At 36.8% G+C, this 19,941-nt stretch overlaps 1 protein-coding gene and 1 long non-coding RNA gene across 2 annotated transcripts; both read right to left on the minus strand.

Annotated features, from left to right (window-relative positions):
- Positions 1-1,111: 1,111 nt before the first annotated feature.
- On the minus strand, positions 1,112-8,374 carry LOC139136232 (uncharacterized). The gene is made up of 4 exons (XM_070703969.1): positions 7,985-8,374; positions 6,961-7,432; positions 3,867-3,991; positions 1,112-2,922 (listed from the first exon to the last, which is right to left on the minus strand). Exons 1-4 carry the CDS (start codon positions 8,330-8,332, stop codon positions 2,869-2,871), a joined length of 999 nt encoding a protein of 332 aa, XP_070560070.1. The 5' UTR covers positions 8,333-8,374; the 3' UTR covers positions 1,112-2,868.
- Positions 8,375-13,583: 5,209 nt separating this feature from the next.
- On the minus strand, positions 13,584-17,481 carry LOC139136233 (uncharacterized). The gene is made up of 3 exons (XR_011553161.1): positions 17,454-17,481; positions 14,645-14,802; positions 13,584-13,754 (listed from the first exon to the last, which is right to left on the minus strand). It is a non-coding gene; the product is annotated as an uncharacterized lncRNA (long non-coding RNA).
- Positions 17,482-19,941: the final 2,460 nt, after the last annotated feature.

A 19,941-nucleotide genomic window follows, 5' to 3' on the forward strand; every position in this document is an offset into this window, starting at 1 on the left:
AACATGTTGGGTAATTTGTTTCACTAGTTCCAAAATTTGAACGGTGACCCCCGATTTTTTATTATTGATTTGGTAAGAGAATGGTTGAATGTTTCATTGAGGAAAGTCTGAGCAAAAGTTTAAGTCTTTCACTTTCCGAGGCGCATACTTCCTTTAGTGATGAGAGCACGTCAGCAGATTCCACATATCTACACAGGTGCTTATTCAGAAAGTAAGAAGTGCATTTGGTATGTCTGACTTGGTCCAGATTGGGCAGGGAATACTGGTTCTTGTTGGATGGGCAGAACGATGTATAAAGAATGTGCAACCTTGGCATTTACTGAACAACCCCAGTAACTCATGCGAGTGTTTACGAAGTACTTGTGCAAATACTTATTCAGTTCTCTCGCCAGTAGCCTACTAGTGCAGCTATTTACGAAAGTCTCGGAACGATTTCCTCAGACTTTTCGGATACATTTCCAGGTACATGGATACATGAATGAGGTGAATTTGATTTACATACATTAAGGTTGAATGCGCCTCGGGGACAGATATTCGGACTCTCACACTTTTTCCATTCTTTTCTGATCTACCACTTGTTGGGTGTTTATTTTAAAGCTCTTGGTGTCAGAAACCCTTTTACCGTCTTAGTTTTTTCGGAAATCAAAAATTTTATTTTTCTCGATAGAGAAACAGAGGGATGGCGGTCATTTTGAATTTCAAATATGGGTAAATCTCGGGTAATTTGTTTCTCCAGTACCAAAATTTGCATAGTGACCCCCGATTTTTATTCTTGATTTTGAAAGAGAGTGGTTGAAAGATCTCTTGAGAAAGTTTGAACAAAAGTCTTTCACTTTCGAGCCAAATACTATCTTAAATATATATAAATGTTTATATATTCGTGTATTGATAGTTCATTTTACCCATGATGGCTAATTTACATTAACGGAATTAAACTTTTATAAAAGAGCTTTTTACCAATTATTTATAAACAAATACTTATTTACTAACAAAAAATATACATGTCACTCACACACATATAGTATGTGCGTAAGGGGATTTGTTAACAAACAGTGGTGAAGTAAACCACTGAATGTTAATTACCGACGATGACACACATTATATCTATTTTAACAGAACTCTTTACTAATAATAAGTATGTGCATACAAATGCTTGTTCATAAGTTGTGCCTCTAATAAGCAAAAGTGCTTGAATTGTTTACGTACAATATATACCACAGGACTGACTTTAAACAAATAAAATTAGTGTATTGTTTCATTGCTTTGTAAATAAATTTGTACTTTTATTTTTATATGATTAAACAGTACATGGTTTATCTATAAATACATGATTCATATTTGAATTATTTTTTAAAAGTTTGATAAAGCTTAAAACTGACTAAATAATGAATTTTCAATGAAATACCTCATAACCAAATAACGAGAATATGACGGTGATCTAAACGTTCTGTTCCAATGATGTTGAAATCATACATTTGTCAATAATCCTTCACGCCGGTGTAAGCGGCCGGAAGTGCAACTCATTGTGGTTTCTGACAGAGGAAGTGACGTACTGGTAATAAGACTACCTCACACTGGAATGTTCATTCTTTCTACCGTAGACGGCTGTACATGAATCAGACAGTCTCGAAATTCATTAAGTATCACTGTAAAATGACTCTCTAAACTTTTAAAATTCGATGAAGTTCATCAAAGGGACAATACAGCCTTAAACAATTACGGAACAACTAACGACGTGTATATGAAAAAGTACATAAGAAAATTGATGACGTTAACGACATTACCTAACATTCAAGAAAAGGGATTTAAAATACAGTATATGAACACTTATTGACCATATCACAATTAAAATATGTAAGTACGAATCACTGACTTTTTAAGTGTCTGTCTAGTGTGCAATAAGTTTAATAAGTAAGTGTATAATTATGTGACTGAATTATCTGTAAGTAAAAGAAGTTAAAAGAAACATTTGATCATGGTATTATAGTGATATCTTATCTATATATATATCATTAAAAACTACATCTGCAAATATGAATAATATCAATAACTTCTAGTTCATGTATTGTAAGTAGAAATTGATAAATTCAAAGCAACACTTTGCGCGTAAAAATAACCTTCCTGTTTGCTGCATGTGAAATAATGGTTTGTATTTTTTGCGTAAAGTTATTGCAATGAGACTATCACATTTGACACTGAATTTCAATTGAATTTCATCAAAGAGGCAGTAGCAGGGACGTTTGATAATATTTTCATTACTGTTCTTGCTTAATCACATCAAAACAATGCCTCGTTCTTCCCCTTAACATGCTGAACCTCACATTGAAATCTATCACGAAGGGACTGTGACCTAGCAATAGCAATGCATTGTGTAGTTATAATTGCAATGAGATTGCAAACCACGTCAAGGTCATCTGAACGATAATCTAGCAAAATTGATGTTTCTGATGACGACGAGCCCATCTTTTCTTGTTTTCTGTTCTAATTGTCTGCTGATCGCCCTTCTAGACAGGGAGGCATAATCGAGTCATCTAGTCATCTGATTGTAATTACATTCTCAATAAGCATTGCCTGACACCACAGTGGTACGGTTCGATATACTTCAAACAAAAAATTGTTTCGGAGACATGGTAAAACTAATAAAATATTCTGAATGCGAAAATGCAAGATCATCTCCTCAAAAATTAGCGCCTGTACCATTTAGAGTGAAATTCAACGTTTAAGTCAGAGTCGACTGCTGTCGTGAAATATAATAAACTTCTCGCATACTCTTCAAACAGTAAGCTGAATGTAAATCAATGAATTAAGGTCTATAAACGACAGAACGATGGTACTTTATCATTATTTGGGTCATCGGCTTCTTTCATCTTACAGACGATCGCATTTGCATACAATACGATCCTTTGTGGCCGATAATGACACCTGGAAAAATGCAAAAGACATTAAATCCTTAAGAATACGTATATACCGTAATTCAATGAATCGAGGGCGGCTATAAAGGACAACACGGTGCTACTTTGCCATTACCACGCTAACCTGTGTCACCAACTTCCTGCAAGTTACAAACTGCACACCCACACACACCCACATACAAACACACACACAGATATATATATATATATATATTCCAGTGTAATAGTGTGATTACAGGTGCCATAGTAGCAAAAGTGAATTTGCAGTGAACACCATAGAATTTAATGAATCGAAACAGTAAGGATAAAAACGGTTCTTGAATTTTTGATATTAAGTAATTATTGTCAGCTTGCATATTCTGTAGCAACTAAAAACCTGATAGTTTACTTTAAGGTAAGAAGAAACACCCGCTCATGTATATTGGGTCTCTCATTTAGTTTTTGCAGAGTAATTTAAAGTTAAGTTTGATTAAAAACAATGTAAAATAGCTAGCGCTATATTTACTTGACTTATTGGTAGACGTGCCCGTACTGCAATATATTTGTAAGCTCTTCTGAAATTGATCGAATTTTGTAATGACGCAGGAAAAACTCCATACGCAAAAACCCAAAATAAATGAGGTGTTCAGAGACTTTCGAAATTGTGAGAGGCAGCTAGAAATTAAGTTTTTTGAAATATCGTAATACTATCATTATGAAAGAATAGTTAGAATAGCGTATTGGTGTGTTAACATACTTATAGTACAGATAAGACCGTATAGAAGTAGAAGTGTCAACGTAACGTAGAGGGCGTTGTCTTTACTGGGCGAAACTTAGTCCAAGGAAAATAAAAAAATTGTTTCTCATCCTCGCTACTACAACTAAGAAGAAAAAAACCGCGTCAATGCATTATTTTTGCAATATGTCTAGGATGAGAAACAAAAATTTTATTTTTCTTGGACTTTAGTTCTTTACCTTGCAGCCTTCAGATGCCCACATCTCGCGCGTGGTATCGTAGTATCTACACACTTGTATGGACACGGCAATTTTCCCCATGAAAACGTTAGTTTGATTTGCTGCCCTCTCTTTGCTCACGGCTCCTGCAAGGAAAGAAATAAAGTTTTCCTGTATGACGTTCGAACATATTACTGACAAGCATCTAATTCCATTTTTGACCATTGCGCATTTAAGTTGCGCGTTGTGGTTTATACAGTTTGATGAGCTAAAAAAACTAGCTATAGTTTTTCAAAAATAACCACTGTCACATAAAATAAGTTATCAGATAAAGAAATAGACTAAAACAGACATAATGCATGAAGCTGCCTCCAACACGATTGGAACTAATTAGGGATAATTGGATCTTCATATTTTTCAAATTTCTCAAAAGTGTTGGGTACCTTATACTGAATGTTGCAATATTACAAATTACTAATAAAAAAGCAAGTGTGCCACTTAAAAAGAAAAGCAGATGAGCTTACATTTCCAGATTAAAATGACACTACTTCATCACTCAATTATTCCAAATTAGTTCCGATCGTGTTCTCCATTTTTCTCCCATTAAGAGAAAGTATGTCTGACTTTTTAAAACACTACTGTTGTGGTGAAGTGGTTCAGGGGAAAACGAAAAGAATATAAAAGGATAATCGCATCACTTTTATTAAATGTCAAGGACCATGGAAGAAAAACAATAAACATTTCTTTCTTCTTGAGCCTCTAAGACGGACACTCACTGACGTAATCTGTTATGGGTGTTGAAGTGTAAGATCAGTCCTTTGATTTGCATATAGAAGATGATTCCATTGCAGTATTGCACTCTTTCCTGAAACTTCACAAACAACTTAGTATCAATTTCAAGGGACTCCCTATCTTGAAAAGAAATTCGTTCGGTAAACTTTCAATGTGTCTAAGCAATGTTAACACGATTGGAACTAATTTGGGAGAATTGGATCTTTATATTTTTCCAATTTCTCAAAAGTGTTGGGAGCCCTATAGCCGAATGTTGCAATATTGCAAAGTACCCATAAAAGCAAGTGCATTGTTTGAAGAGAAAAACAGATGAGCTTATAATTGATTAAACTGACATTAGTTCACAATACAATTATCCCAATTTAGTTCAAATCCTGTTTTTTTCGTTTTCTATCAGTTTATCTCAAGGTTTCACGAAATGATGCAGTCACCACTTCGCATAATTGAAAGAAAACGTTTGGAAATGTACAACTGAAGGGAAACGAATGTGCTTCATTCAATGAATGTCACTTTTCTACCGCTTCGAAATCGTAACAAAACGTAAACCAAAATATGATCTGCGTACGATCAAAGTCCAAGAAACACGATTAGAACTAATTTGGTATAATTGGATGGTGAACTAATGTCGATTTAATCTTTAAATATAAGCTCATCTGCTTTTCCCTTTAACAATACACTTGCTTTTATGATTAATTTGTAATATTGCAACATTCAGCTATAGGGTACTCAACGCTTTTGAGAAAGATGAACAATATAAAGATCCAATTCTCCTAAATTAGTTCCAATCGCGTTAAGATGTTTCAGTGCACCGCAGTACTGGTCTTTGCGTCATTCTCTTGATAGCTGATGAACATGACAACATTACCATATGATGTGTCTTCAATCCCTAACGACGGGGAAATTTATATTTTTAGTGGTTATGACATTTTTTGTATCAAATGTAACAAAGAGATGTCACAGGCTAACCGGGTCATCGACTCAAGGCGATTTTGAAAATCGGCAATACAATCCTCACAAAGTAATACAAAGTAATGGAGAGTTGTTAGAATATCCGTATCTACTACAAACGTCAAATGAAGGAGAACAAAATTTTTTTCTGGGAACGGGCTGTGAGATTTTCGATGATTCAATACTTCACTCTGGTTAAGAAATCCAAATTATAGCGAAATTAACTGCTCATCGAGATAAAAATATCTTACTATTTATTTGTAAATGTAATTGTTATTTTATTACTCAAAGTCAATGCATCCAAAGATGGATTTTCATACGTTGAATAAATACAATATAGAAATAAATAAATAAAAGAACTGTGGCTATATAAATATAGAACGTCACTACAAACGATAAGCATAAGTGACAGTGGGTGAGCACCAAAAAATTCTATGAAGACACAAAAGGAAGTCGATATTGATCAACCAATGACTCAGAAAAGAACAAACAGGCACAGTGAATTGTTCTATGGGAGCGGTGATTGGAAAAGGTTGCAATCCAATTCCGGTTTAAATTATAGCATTGGTAATGATGGATGAACGATATTTGAATGAACGACCGTGAATGTTATAGACATGATATTTACTTCTTGTGTTATACTGGTGAATTGTTGAATATTTGATGAGAAGGTCAGAAAAGTAGACGGTAATTTTGTTATTGATACACTTCTTGACAAGGTTTAAAAGATGTCGGTCGTGACTTTCCTGGATGGTTGGCCAGTTGGAACATGGTCTGAATTTTGAGTCCACACTGAACGAGAACTGCAAAATTAATTAGGCGTTTTGGGTTCCTTTAAGAGTGGTGTTACAGTTAAAACGATTGGAACTAATTCGGGAGAACTGGATCCTAAAAGTTTTCGAATTTATCAAAAAAGTAAGGTGCCCAAAAGCTCTAAGTTGCAACATTACAAATTCCCGATATAAACAGGTGTATTGCATAAGAATATATTAGCAGATGAGCTTACATTTGCAGATTAAGCCAACGTTGCCACACGATACCATTATCCAAAAATTAGTTCCAATCGTGTTAGCTGGAACAGACAGTGTCGCAGTAGCCTAACAAAGAGATAATTGTAGCAGAGATAATATCATTGCGAACTTTTTATGAAATACACCGTCTGACATGGACAACTTTCGTCAGACGATAGCCTTATGCCCGGCGGAGGTAAGCGAATTTTTGGACCAGCTGATTTCTTGGTCAAGTCTGAACCCTAATTTAAAACAAGGAGCGAAAGGAGATGCTTTGATTACAGTAGTTTGATTAGAAAGACGTTTTATGACTATTTGAAGGCATAGCTTTAGGGAGTTATAAACAAATTTTAACTTACTCTTACCTAACTCCATTGCTAAAGTGTATCTTGCAGCGTCTCCAAAGGGTCCAATTACAACTTGTCTCATTCCTTCATCGATGTTGAGCGTTTCGTTCCAAGCCAATGATGTGTTGAACTGGTAGTTATCCGAATGGATGTAAAGTAGCAGTGCAGCCGTCGTTTGATTGGTAGCCACCGAAATCAGCATAACTGAGTTGTCGGCTGGAACGTTTACTTCCAACATGTAGGTCTGGGTCCCTGCTATTTCAAAATCGTGAAAATTCGCCCATGATTTGTTGCTTGGCTCCCTTGAATCGGTTGTGTCGATTGGAGATTCCTTTACAATCGCAACTTCAAGGTGGCTATCGGAATCTGTAGTTTGAACGGTTGACACAGACTGACCAGACTCATACAACATTTCCAACAAGAATATCGGTGAATCCAGAAGATAACTTTCACTTGACCAGAAAAATGGGTTTCTTGCCAAGGCAATGAACTGAAAATGTACAATAAATATTGATTTCAGTGATCGCATATTTAAATGTTAAATACTGCATTTTTTTCCAACAAAATGCTTCTCCGTTGCAGTACTTATAAATTGATCTTTTATTTTGTCAATCTAAATTCATCGTTACCTGGACTAAAGGGTTGTTTCGAAATTAACAAGGGAGCATTTTCGATGGGATCTAAAATATAAACCACGAACAGTGTTATGATTACTTGTCTTCTGATGTGATTTGGTGAGTAGAGTCTTGCAGGGAATCAGTTGATGCAATAATTTCAAAACTTTTTGGAAGTCATATGAATGATATTAGAACATGAAAAATCTGTAAATTCGGTATTAAGGAAATTTTGCGTATATATTGAATAAAACCTAAGTATGAGGAGTCACGCTAACAAGGAGTCAAACGAGTAACACTAACAAGGAGTGACTGGCCGAGAATATGTTGAATTATTGCTATTACAAATGATAGGCAGGAATATGACTTCAAACCCATAGACTAAACACGGCTTTTGTCATATGCCTGATACATGTAAAGTGTGTTACCTTTGTCGAGATTGGCTTTAAGTTATCCTCGATATCTAGCAAACCCATTGGAACTTTCAATGTGCCATACTTCGATATAAACTGTGTTTCTACGTGCATAGATGATTCAGATTTCATAAGCTGAACTTCTATGATATCTGTTTGATAGGTCCTTCGAGGTTGTCCAGGCAACATGGTGTTGAGAGCGGTGGAGAGGGTTGAATTCAAAGCGGCAAGTGTTTTCTCAACGATCAATTTAGCTTCTTGGGAAAACTCCGGCACTTCGAAGATTATTTTGGACTTCACTGCAGCGTCAAGGGCCGAGAGTATATTGTCTGCTGCCTGGATCAATTCTGAACAGGTACACATGGCACTTTGTCAGTGATATGTTGTCCTCTCCACTATAGTATGGATTACTGGTCGCTATGAAGCTGATATTATCTACGAATACTAATTCCCACACAATTCAAACATTTCGACGCCACCAATGTTCATCTGTTCAGTCTACACACAACACACACACACACACACACACACACACACACACACACACACACTGACAGAAATAGTTACTGACCAAAGTGTTTCACATCCTGATACAACTGACCTCTGACATACCTACCCTCTACTATTGACGTTGCTGTTTCCGCTTGGATTTCACCTTGACCTTGTTTTCCTTCAAATGCAGACGCGATGTTCATCCATGTATCAGCAACTTTTATCTACAAAGTTGTGAATATTTACAGCTTGTAAGACCAAATGTAAACTGAATGTGCTCACGTGTTTTACAACAGGTTCATTAATAGTGGTACGCTTCACAGAACAATCAGATATCTGTTATATCACTATATGTAGCAGGGTTTATCAACTTCGCACAGTACTCTCAGAGTTTAATCACTGATTACAAAACTTTATTTAATATGCAAATGAGCTATTATTTAATTTGACACTGCTCAATGCTTCGTGGGACAATTAGATATCCACCAGATCAACATTTGTAGCAAATTTCATTAAATTTAATGCTGTAATTTTAGAGTAATAACACTAATTAAGGAGTTCATTAAATGTAAAAATGAACCCTTAATTAACTTGACACTTTTCAATATTTCATAGCACAATTAGATATTTATCAGATCAGTATCTGTAGCAGGTTTTACTAATTTGTTGCCGTAATTTCAGAGTTATATATCTAATTACAAAGTTTATAAATATGCAAATGAGTTCAGAGTTATGTCACTAATAACAAAAGGTCATTAAATATGCAAAAGAACAGATAATTGACATGACACTCACACTATAATCATAATGTTCTGAGATTGTCATCTGTGAAAACTTTCATGAAATTTTGTGCAGTATTTCTTGATGTCTACAATGTCATTACCGTCTCCATAGGGAAACCATTGCACGGAAAAAATGATATTGCATAACTTCATTAATATGCAAGCCACACTAACAAAAATCTAATCAGTTCTTGCAAGTAGCATATGGTACCTGTCTACCAAATCTGACTTGAATCTGTTCAGGCGTTTTTGAGTTATCGTGTAAATAAACAGACAGACACACACACACACAAACACACACTCACGGACAGACAGACAGACAGACATCGCTATGACATTAGCCCATGTGTTTGAACACGTGGGCTAAAAATGATAGACTGAAAAATGCACATTTATTCAATTAATTTTGATCAGTATTTCTTTGATTCATTCTATGACTTATACCCTTAGAGACATAAAATGGCTTTCTTTACCAAAACTATTAAAAATACCTCTCATGCAATGAATGTAAATTATTTTCATCGAAACGCCATAGTGTCAAAGAACGTGTGCACTATAAAGATTGAGAGCGCCATAAACTTTAAAGTCGGCCGTATACCCCGACTGAGGTATCTCTTAATTCTCATTTCATCAATATGTCGACCAGAGTTCTCATTTTAACAATCTGTCGATCAAAACAGAGGGCAGATACCTGCGTTGTCAGTGACAGTTCCTTCGGGTTACTATAAGATGATACTGATTTTAGTGCGATGGCTCTCTGCAGTATACTCATTCCATTGATATCAACCTCGGTTGACGTCGCCTCAAGAAGACCATCAGTGAGAGTTTCACGTATCTGCTCAGAGAATTTCGAATGTCGCATATTAGGCCAATGTATACGTTGAAAACAGTTTATCTTCTCCTCACTGTATGATGTACTTTCTTCCACTAAGAAATATTACATTCGGCTTTATCGTACGTTTCACTGTGTATCATAAATCAAGGTACTATATACACAAACAAGATGAAAAACGTGTTCTGCAATATCATAATTACCTCCGCTACAGCAGCAATCTCTGCCTCGGACATTGTCTGGGAAAATACGAGATCAAGAATCATTTTCAATGGTTCAAAGAGGAATAATAAAAGAATACCCTGCAATAATATGTCACTATGACTTGGCGTGCGTATTTGTTAACAGCAATAAATTCAGAAACATTGCCCCTACGACAGTTGTCATCACGCCTAGTAGATGTAATGGTATTGTAGCTTCAATACTCCTTGTAGTGTAAGGTAGAACACGCCTCGGGGACAGATATTCGGACTCTCTAACTTTTAAAATTCCTTTCTGATCTACCACTTGTGGGGGGGACTCATTTTGAAGCTCATAGTTTTTCGAAAATCGAGAATTTTAATATTTCTCCATAGAGTTAACAATTTTGAATTTCAAATATTGGTAAATCTTGGGTTATTTGTTTCTCTACTACCAAACTTGCACGGTGACCCCCGATTTTTATGAAAGAGAACGGTTGAAAAATTCCTTGCGAATAGTTTGAGCAAAAGTTACGTCTTTCACTGTCGAGGCGCATACTACCTTTAGTATTGTTGCCGTGTGTGATTGAAGTTTATGAATAATCTATTTCTACCGGAGCCTCAATAGTTTTCACGTAGCGGGAGTGCATTATGGACATCCTTACCTTATCAGATGTCATTTGATTGACATTATTTGACATGAGGAAGATAAACCCGATGGCTTCAGTAGGGTCTTCTTCAAGGATACATTTCAAGCAAGAATCGTCTGACTCTAGCTTTCCATGAATTGTCATGACGTTAAATGGGCTTTCAACCTGGGCCTAAACAGAATATGCATTTAGTCTAATTGTACAACGTTAGTGAGTATGCTATTGTTAATACATTCATAAAGTCCCTGAGACACTCATAAATTCCCTGTATAACTTACACATTTAACTGATGGTCAATATCATTTGCACACCGCTAAGATCCTTCTGCCTATGCGCTAAATTGTCCTGTTGTACCCTTCTTGCAAATAGAACTTGCGAATTCTCTTAACACTTTATTTATTTATTTATTTATTTATTTATTTATTTATTTATTTATTTATTTATTTATTTATTTATTTATTTATTTATTTATTTATTTATTTATTTATTTATTTATTTATACTGGTTAGCTCGCTCAGTCAAAATATACTGACTTCCAGAGAGGACCAGTGCAAAAAAATATTGTAATAAATAAAAGTCAAAATACTTTAAATGGATTTGAAGGCAAAATACAAAACATGATTAAAATGAAAATCACGTGGCAAACAAAAGGCGAGACACATACAATAAAAACAACACTGCAAAATCTAACACACAAAATCACATAGGAGGATGTGTCTTAAGTATCTGTTTAAATTGCCGTCAAGAAGTGATCTCGTGAAAAACATCAGGTAACCTATTAAAATAATTAATTGCACGAAAAATAAAGGAGCTATGCGCTGTTAAATGAGAAGGTAGAGTCTGATATTGATGTATGAAACAATCGAACATGGTTTCTAAATATGGAGGAATAACATCCTTTAGGTTATATTTTAAACACTTGAACGTGACACACATGGCCTCGACGTCTCGATTCAATCGTATTCCAGCCAAACGTAGGCAGTAGCTGCGGCCCAACTTTAACAATGAAATCCAATATTGATGCATATCTTATTAATATGAAACGCTTCTAAATAATTATAATGTATTTAATATAATTTATAATCTGTGACTCTTTTTTATAACATGATGCTTTCATTAAGCCCTCTATGTCAGTGAAAACATTGAGGCACAGTTCGGCCATGACAAAAGTGGAACCAAACAACAGATCAGTACTGAGAACGTTACAAGTTCTACAACTTTATACTAAGATACGGATAAAAATCTAATTACACTCTAAGGAGATCAAGTTCAACTGAAAACATGGGGACAACTTTGAGGTCAGGGGCACCTTTGAGGTCACTACATACATTGACATTGACATTTTATGTAAACATATGTAAACATGTGTTGCATATACATATACAAGAAAATCTGTTATAAATACATTTACTTTGATATTGTAATGTTGTGCAGTGCACTCTCCTGTGTCATCACATATTCTAACCATTACATCAATTAGATAATTTTTAGAAGGATCCCCAGGTACTAAGTAAAAAGCCGGGGTCGAAGCACGGGCCCCAACGTGTATAATTTCATATGAGTCGGACGGGATTGTAACATTGTCTCGAATCCACACTTCATAGCTCAAACTGCTGCATGTTGGGCTAACACGCCAGCCAGAGCAGTCAACGAAGAAGGGTGTCTGCAGAGCGTTCCCTGTAGGCAAAGAGAAAGAGTAACTGTCATTCACATAATTATTCTGACAAACCATAATTTATACCACAGGTATTTTCCTTTACTTTATGATGGAAGCAAACATACTCTGTTTGCACCACGCTACCGAAATTCAACAGACACAAAGGGTTGCACAGTAAGGTCAGGAGTGCCTCAAGCCTCAATTGTAGGACCAATGTTGTTCATGCCCTACATCATCGTTTTCTAAGACTTGGTTTGTCTTAACACCACAGTTACTATGATGTTTCCGGTGCAGCCAACGAACAATGCACTTTTAAAGGGGTCCTTATTATGATGAGATATATTGTGCATGACAAGTAATGTGATCTGACTAATTTTAAGTCCAGAGGGTAATTAATTTGCCGTTCATAATTTGCCTTTCAACTGAAAATTTTTCGACTTACCCTCCCGCACTAATTATACCACTCTCTATATATTTTTGCCAAATCTAATTCACTTCCCCACTGTGAATTTTTAAAGCTCCCTTGCCCTCTGGCGAAAAAACTTGTCGATTTCCCCTGCCATGGAAAAAATTTCCCCTTAAAATTTTATCATTCCCTGCAGACATGAAGCTCCCCTTCCTTGTGATCAAAAAACCTGTCTATTTTCCCCTGCCCCCGTTTTACAAATAACTCCCCCTCTTCTTGTTTTCCCCCAATCCTGGTCCTCAGGCCAATTAACCAACCCAACAAAAAAAAAACCTAAAATCCGCTCCCTGCTAGCTAAAAATTTGTCTCCGCCCAAGCAAAATTAAAATTTCTCCTGCTCTCAAAAATTGCTTCCGGAGTAGCTTTTACGACGAATAGATCCGTTGGCTGCACCTGTTGTTAGCACGTGATTCAAAATGTATGAAGACTATCAACCATAAATGCTGTTTTTTTTCACAAGGCCAAGGTGAAGTGAAATTTAGACTTTTTCACAAGTTGCTTTCATAGTTCAAATGTGTGTAGTGACAGTGTCAGTGTACGAATGGCTCTGTCTTACCTTCAGAGGGCGATATACTACAATTGCCTCCGCTTGGTGGGTATTCTGTTATGAACTGGTACTGTGAAATAATCACATTGCCTTCTGCAGTTTCTATTATAGCAGTCAATACAAAATTCGTCGACATAGGTAATGTATTCGCAGCGATTTCTATTCCTACGCCCGTTACTCCTGAAATTCAACCCAATTGGCGGAAACAGATTCAATCAAGTATTAAAGCTATCATTCTGCTACATATTAAATGTTATTAAATGGTTCGATTGTCTGGTGAAACAGGCAGTACTGACTACTCACAGAAAGAGAAGACATGGTTGTCATGGGCATTTACCATTTGGACATATTCAATGCGTCAGATGGGGCATGCATAACAGCAGCATCCGTGCAAGTGTCCAGTTGGTAACTGTCAGGTAGAACTCTCCTAGAACGCCATAAGGTAACCAAGTCCATTGTAAGGTATGTGGACGGTTACCAATGAACATGCCCAGCCATACTTTAAAAGCTAGAATTGGGGTAGAATGCGGTCTGTGTTCGTTGCGTGTTCCTTTCGTGTTGGGGTGCCTTAATGTCAAGGGGCGATTGTTGTCGAACGGTTTACCCAAAGTCATTGCTCAACTGAAAGGAATTTATCAGCTTATTAGCAATAGACAGTAACTTCGCATATTTACTTTATATCATACTTTAAGTAGAACCAATAAAAATCTTTTAGTACAGTAACTGCAGAACTCAACATACCATCAAGTACTCGACATAAGGTAGTATGCGCCTCGTAAGTGAAATAATAAATGTGAGAGTACGAATATCTGTCTAGGAGGTGCATTCTACTTTAAAGGTATACAGTCATCTGTAATCTAAATATGCCCATATAAGGTCAAAGGGGCGTTCCTTGGTATTCAAAATGTCCATGTGAGGGTGCTGTTTTTAAAAAGCGGTCACCCGCTTAAAATCTGTGATTGGTTAGATTTTCCCTATTCATGGTAACTGTGGCAAAATTGGAACAGGTGACAGTATACCTTTAACGGCCGGTAAACTTTTTAAAAATAGGCGTATTGGTATCTACTTACCAGTTTCTGTCTTTTCTGGGAGGTTGTCGATTTTACCATTCGATGACGACAATGTCCATCTGTAAGACGGACTTTCATCTCCCCTGCAATCCAAACATCTAATGTAGACTGAGAGTGACGCCGAGAAAACAACCTTGGGACCACAGTTCGAAACACAGCTACAGGGTCAAACAAAGTGCAAATAGTAGGGTTGTGAAAAGAGCCAGTCCAACTGCAACCTTTGAAGTTATGAGTGGAGTTCGGAGCGCCCGGATCAAAGCAGAAGGCTGAAGTGTTAGGCCCCATTCCAGCCAAACCCTTCAGCCTCACCAGCACCAACACGCTGAACAAGAGTTTACCCTGAAAGAAGGCGACTTGTGTGTCGCCGAAACGTTGGTATAATTCAATAAAATTTACTGAAGATTGGAGACCAGTTGAACGGCCTCGCTCTTTAATCTACACAAAGAGCCAATATTTGAGAAGTATTTTCCTAGCAAGAATAATGTATGTAAACATTTGTCGAATTTGCTTCTGTACGTTCAATTTAACAGAATGACATTATGATTGCAAATAAAACAAGGCAGTATTGCTGAAGGCAATGAGTACTTGGGCCGTGATAGAGTAATTTTGATGACAATATTTACTACTATTCAAATATGGTCTTGAATTTCCTCCTGTCAATTAGGCATTTGATTAACTGGTTATTAAACGAAGCAATGGCATGACCACGGCAAAATATGTCTAGCAACTTTTGTGGAGTTTGAGGCAGGGGTTCTTTATTTATAGTGGAAATTGCTTAAACTCCTTAAATATTCAATTACAGCAAATTTCTTTTGTTCTCGATGGTAGATGTCTAATATTTAGATGGGCATATTTAGATTTCTACCCTATAGTTATCCCTATATACCAAAAATTGGACATCCAGCTCTATTGGCTTGCTCAGAATTAGATATGCGCATAATTAATGAGGTACAATATGTGGTGTCATAAGGTGTCCCATCATACCAAATATGAAGCGTGTAGCACTTGTGGTTACTGAGTTGTGGACAAATATATATATTTGAGGTCAAAGGTCATTGAGGTCACGTGATATTTTGTCAAAATAATTGTATTGCTAAGTTATTCCTATATACCAAAAATCAGACCTCTAGCTCTATTGGCTCGCTCAAAATTAGATATGCGCATAATTAATGAGGTACAATATGTGGTGTCATAAGGTGTCTTATCATACCAAATATGAATGATGTAGCACTTGTGGTTACTGAGTTGTGGAAAAATATATATATTTGAGGTCAAAGGTCATTGAGGTCACGTCACATTTTGTCATAATAATTGTATTGCTAGGTTATTCCTATATACCAAAAATCAGACCTCTAGCTCTATTGGCTCGCTCAAAATAAGATATGCGCATAATTAATGAGGTACAATATATGGTGTTATAAGGTGTCCTATCATACCAAATATGAAGGGTGTAGGGTGCGGAGTATTCAGTTTCAAACGTATTACATTGTGTGATGTTGTCAAAAAAAGGTAATGTTACTGCAGTGGTATAAATTACACAACACAAAAGTTCAAATCAGTTTATTTTGGACTGGCTTTACCCAACATTTCATATTGTTTCTTATGCCAGATTTGACCACGTGCTTACTGGCGACCCCTTTACATGCAAATTTTGTGTCAAATAGTGTGTTCTCCTGGAAAAACAAACGTACGATTTCTATATGAAGGAGGCGAAATTTGCCCTCAAAACTCGAAACCACCCCTTTATGGGGTGTACCTAGCTATTTTGAACGAGCTTCTCGAATCTGCAGCTCTATTTCGAAATGATGGTCTGGTTTTCTCAGCTCAAGGATAAGTGTTCTCCATCGCTGTGGGCATTACTATTCTCAACTGGGGGTACAGTTTCCAGTCGTAATGTTTTTCATTGTGTCCGGGATATAAAACCTTCCCTTTTTACACTTTTACTTTGATTAACACTAGTCCACATCTTGTCAGCGATTAAACATGTTTCAAGTTTAAATGTTAAATTCTGGTCTCGAGCCCTCTTGTTCGACCAAACTGAAATTACCCCTCCCACTTTGGCTCGTCCAGTGGGTGTAGCAAGGGTCGTGCCATCGCCTAGGAAACGGAGGGTGCATTAATTGTTGCATTTCGATGCACATTTTGATTATATTCAGAAGATTTTGTGGCAAAAACTCAGATAGAGAAGCATTAATATTCACATCTCACTTATTCAAGACTGGCTGAGAGCAGCACTTCCATTCAGTAAACATCATTACGCCATTTATTATGCCAAGAAAGATGAAGCCAAGACATTTTGCCCTCCCTGGTCTCAGCCAGAAATGGTTATACCTTACAGAGTTTTTTCCCACGGAATGAAAACAAATGTACTTGGGCTGAGGCCCAAGTACAACAAGCCAGAAACGGGAATAATCTCGATCGCTGTGACTCAGGAAATAATTGCAAAGAAGTACTACTTACTATAACAACATGAAATGGCTATGAATTATGTTGAAATACTAGTAGTGCAATAATGACAGGTGATGAGTGTTCTTTGGAGGTCACTGCACTTAAAACAATTGTATTTCACTTAACGCCCTAATTGTACTGTGTGTATCAGAATCTTTTAAAGAGAGTCTTGTCAGTGTCTAAATGAGACATGTTCTTGAGATTTAAGACTGCAAAGACAGCTCTAGCGTCTTGATTCTCAATCCTATAACTATTAAATATCACATCGATGTAAACTGTCTCTCTCTCTCTCTCTCTCTCTCTCTCTCTCTCTCTCTCTCTCTCTCTCTCTCTCTCTCTCTCTCTCCTTCACGTTACTTACCGTATTTCCAGCTGTAATTCAGGCATTGCTACATCAAATTAAACGAGAACAGATATATTTATAAGTGTCAGGCTAATCCAAAAACTTAGCGGCCGAGTCCCTAACGACCTTTCAACTATTAAAATTATCGAAATAATGATCTTGGGCCTACTATTGGATAAGTGTGTGAAATAATTTGTACACGAAATGTTTACATCTTGCTCCATTTGTCATCATGCCTTGATGTAAAAAAAAATCTTGTTCGACCGAAAATGTGATATGTAGCCACCCTACCACGATAAGTAAAATGCAGTACTTACTACACATTGACCGCATTTCGTAAACTTTGGGAATTTCCTGGCTAAGAAAAATGACATCATTCCACATTATAAAGTTTCCTTGTTCTCTATCAACGCCCAGTGAACAGTCAGCCATCTTTTTCATCACAGAACTTAAGTAGATTACATCATTCCATATATTGAATTCACTTAGCATAAAATGGCCTCCTTGGCTGCCAGGCTCTATGTGAGCAAACCTATCCTGTCTTTGACCAATAATTAGCGACCCTTCACCAGAAAATGTTTGTTTATAGGAAAAACCCCATTCCGTCAGCCTTGTTTTACCTCCGACCAATAACTTCAAGTTACCGGTCACGTGAAAATACTTCATGCAAAGGTGTCGCCATTGTGTATCGAATGGTAGTTCAAGAGAGGGTGCACGTTTGCCCTTCATCCAAATTTCAAATGGCGTTGTAACATGTAGTTCTTCTTCTGATGTTGGTGACATGTACGAGAAAATCGTTGCATCCGATCTATCGAGTCTCTTCAACCAAAAACACATAGTCATATTGAAAATGAATTCGTCTTGCAACTGAAAATTTGCAATCCCGAAATCTTTCTCCCCAAATCCGACTTGTTTTGTTGATGTTGGAGTCTCGACTGAATATTCTGAAAGGAAAGAAGAAATGTGTGCAACTATGATATCACGTCCCTTTTCGTGCGCTGCGGTTGAACAATCAGGAATTTTTAGTACACGGGAAAAGAAGGGAAGAAATCGGGTTTGGGCAGAAGTAAGCTTTACCGCCCCGAACTGAAATGAAAATGACGTCACAATGTAATCTTGTCGTGATTCAAACTCAAGGAGCAAAAGTATACAATTTGCTAGGAGAGCGATCGATAATGATGGACGTCAGGAACGCGTTCACGCATTTCATCTGTGACGGTATTTGGAGACTCCACGCTTAATGGGCAAAACAACCATTATTGACATTGGTTATTGTGAGCTACGTACTATTCATGTCGTTTTGCTAACTGCAACACGCTAAATTGCCAGCAATTAGATCTCTGCTCCCTTAATTCTTGTCCACGTAAAAATGAATTATTCAATGACATAATTTATGGTTACAAACATGAAACAGTGTGACTTTACCGCCAGATGTGAACAGAGCTCTGACGTTTAATAATTCAACATGCTTCAGTGAGCAGAAGAACATTTTTCACGTTTAACAAAACAAAGTAAACAATACTATATTGTTGGATACTGGTTTTTGTGAGCTGTTACATCTACATTTTCTTGCGACTTGAAATATCATTTTGTTGATTTTCTCTTTTTCAACTGTACTGAAATAACCAATGATAAGCTAGCAGGGTACAACAAGATTTGAAAGATCTTTACTATTGCTATATTTTTGTAAATTTTACAAATACATGTATCGATATTCAACTTTTCTAAGTTGGGGGTCAGTCAAAATGTCTGTGTTCAGAGAGGGAGGTTACTCAAATTCATCACGGTTGGCAGACAGGTTACTCGAAATTTCAAAGTTTCCGACGAAACTCCTCCGAGCCCCCCCCCCCGACTGTAAATAATGACAGCTCCCTAATTCATGCGTCGCGCAGGTGCCAAGTTTCATGGGCCATGATTCATGTATTGCAGTTTAAGCATGGTGTGGACACAGCAGCGCTTGTGGTCCGATACACGGCGATGGCCGCTGTGGTATGGATGTTTCTAATACATACCACTGCGCCCATCGCCTTGTACGCCTATGGGTATGGAATGACCATGGTTTAGACTTCAATCGGTAATTACTAGGTCCTGTGTTTATTTCAACATGAAACATTTGGCGGTTGTGGTGTCTCTCGCTTGATGGGCAACATGTGTTTATTAATTAATCCTGAAAATTAATCTTGGGTAAGCGATTATTTTTTTAAACATTGTATAACCCTGTCGCATCAAATTATTTAGGCCTAGATCAGATAAAAATAAACCCTTACTTTGAAGCCTTTAAAACCTGCTTGAAAAGGCTATCTGTGAGCCATGAAATTCGCAAAACGTTTCGCAAACTTATCCAATCTGCTTTTTTTATCAAAGATCTTCGAAAGCATTATTGCTGCTGAATTGATCAGCTACATTGTTAGGCTATGCAACCTGTCTACAACCCATGGCAGTAAAGAGGTTGGCTTTTGTAAGTGCTCTATGATATTTTACTCGCCCTTGATCAAAACTTTATGTT

The sequence above is a fragment of the Ptychodera flava genome, chromosome 7 (assembly GCF_041260155.1).
Source record: "Ptychodera flava strain L36383 chromosome 7, AS_Pfla_20210202, whole genome shotgun sequence".
In the NCBI taxonomy this organism is placed as follows: domain Eukaryota; kingdom Metazoa; phylum Hemichordata; class Enteropneusta; family Ptychoderidae; genus Ptychodera; species Ptychodera flava.

Bases quoted from the DNA above. Each gene is read 5' to 3' on its own strand.
- LOC139136232 (XM_070703969.1), bottom strand. From the start codon at position 8,332: ATGTGTACCTGTTCAGAATTGATCCAGGCAGCAGACAATATACTCTCG. The intron at 7,433-7,984 runs GTAACACACTTT...GTACATTTTCAG, and splicing joins TAAAGCCAATCTCGACAAAG to TTCATTGCCTTGGCAAGAAA. The intron at 3,992-6,960 runs GTAAGAGTAAGT...CTTTCCTTGCAG, and splicing joins CACTTTAGCAATGGAGTTAG to GAGCCGTGAGCAAAGAGAGG.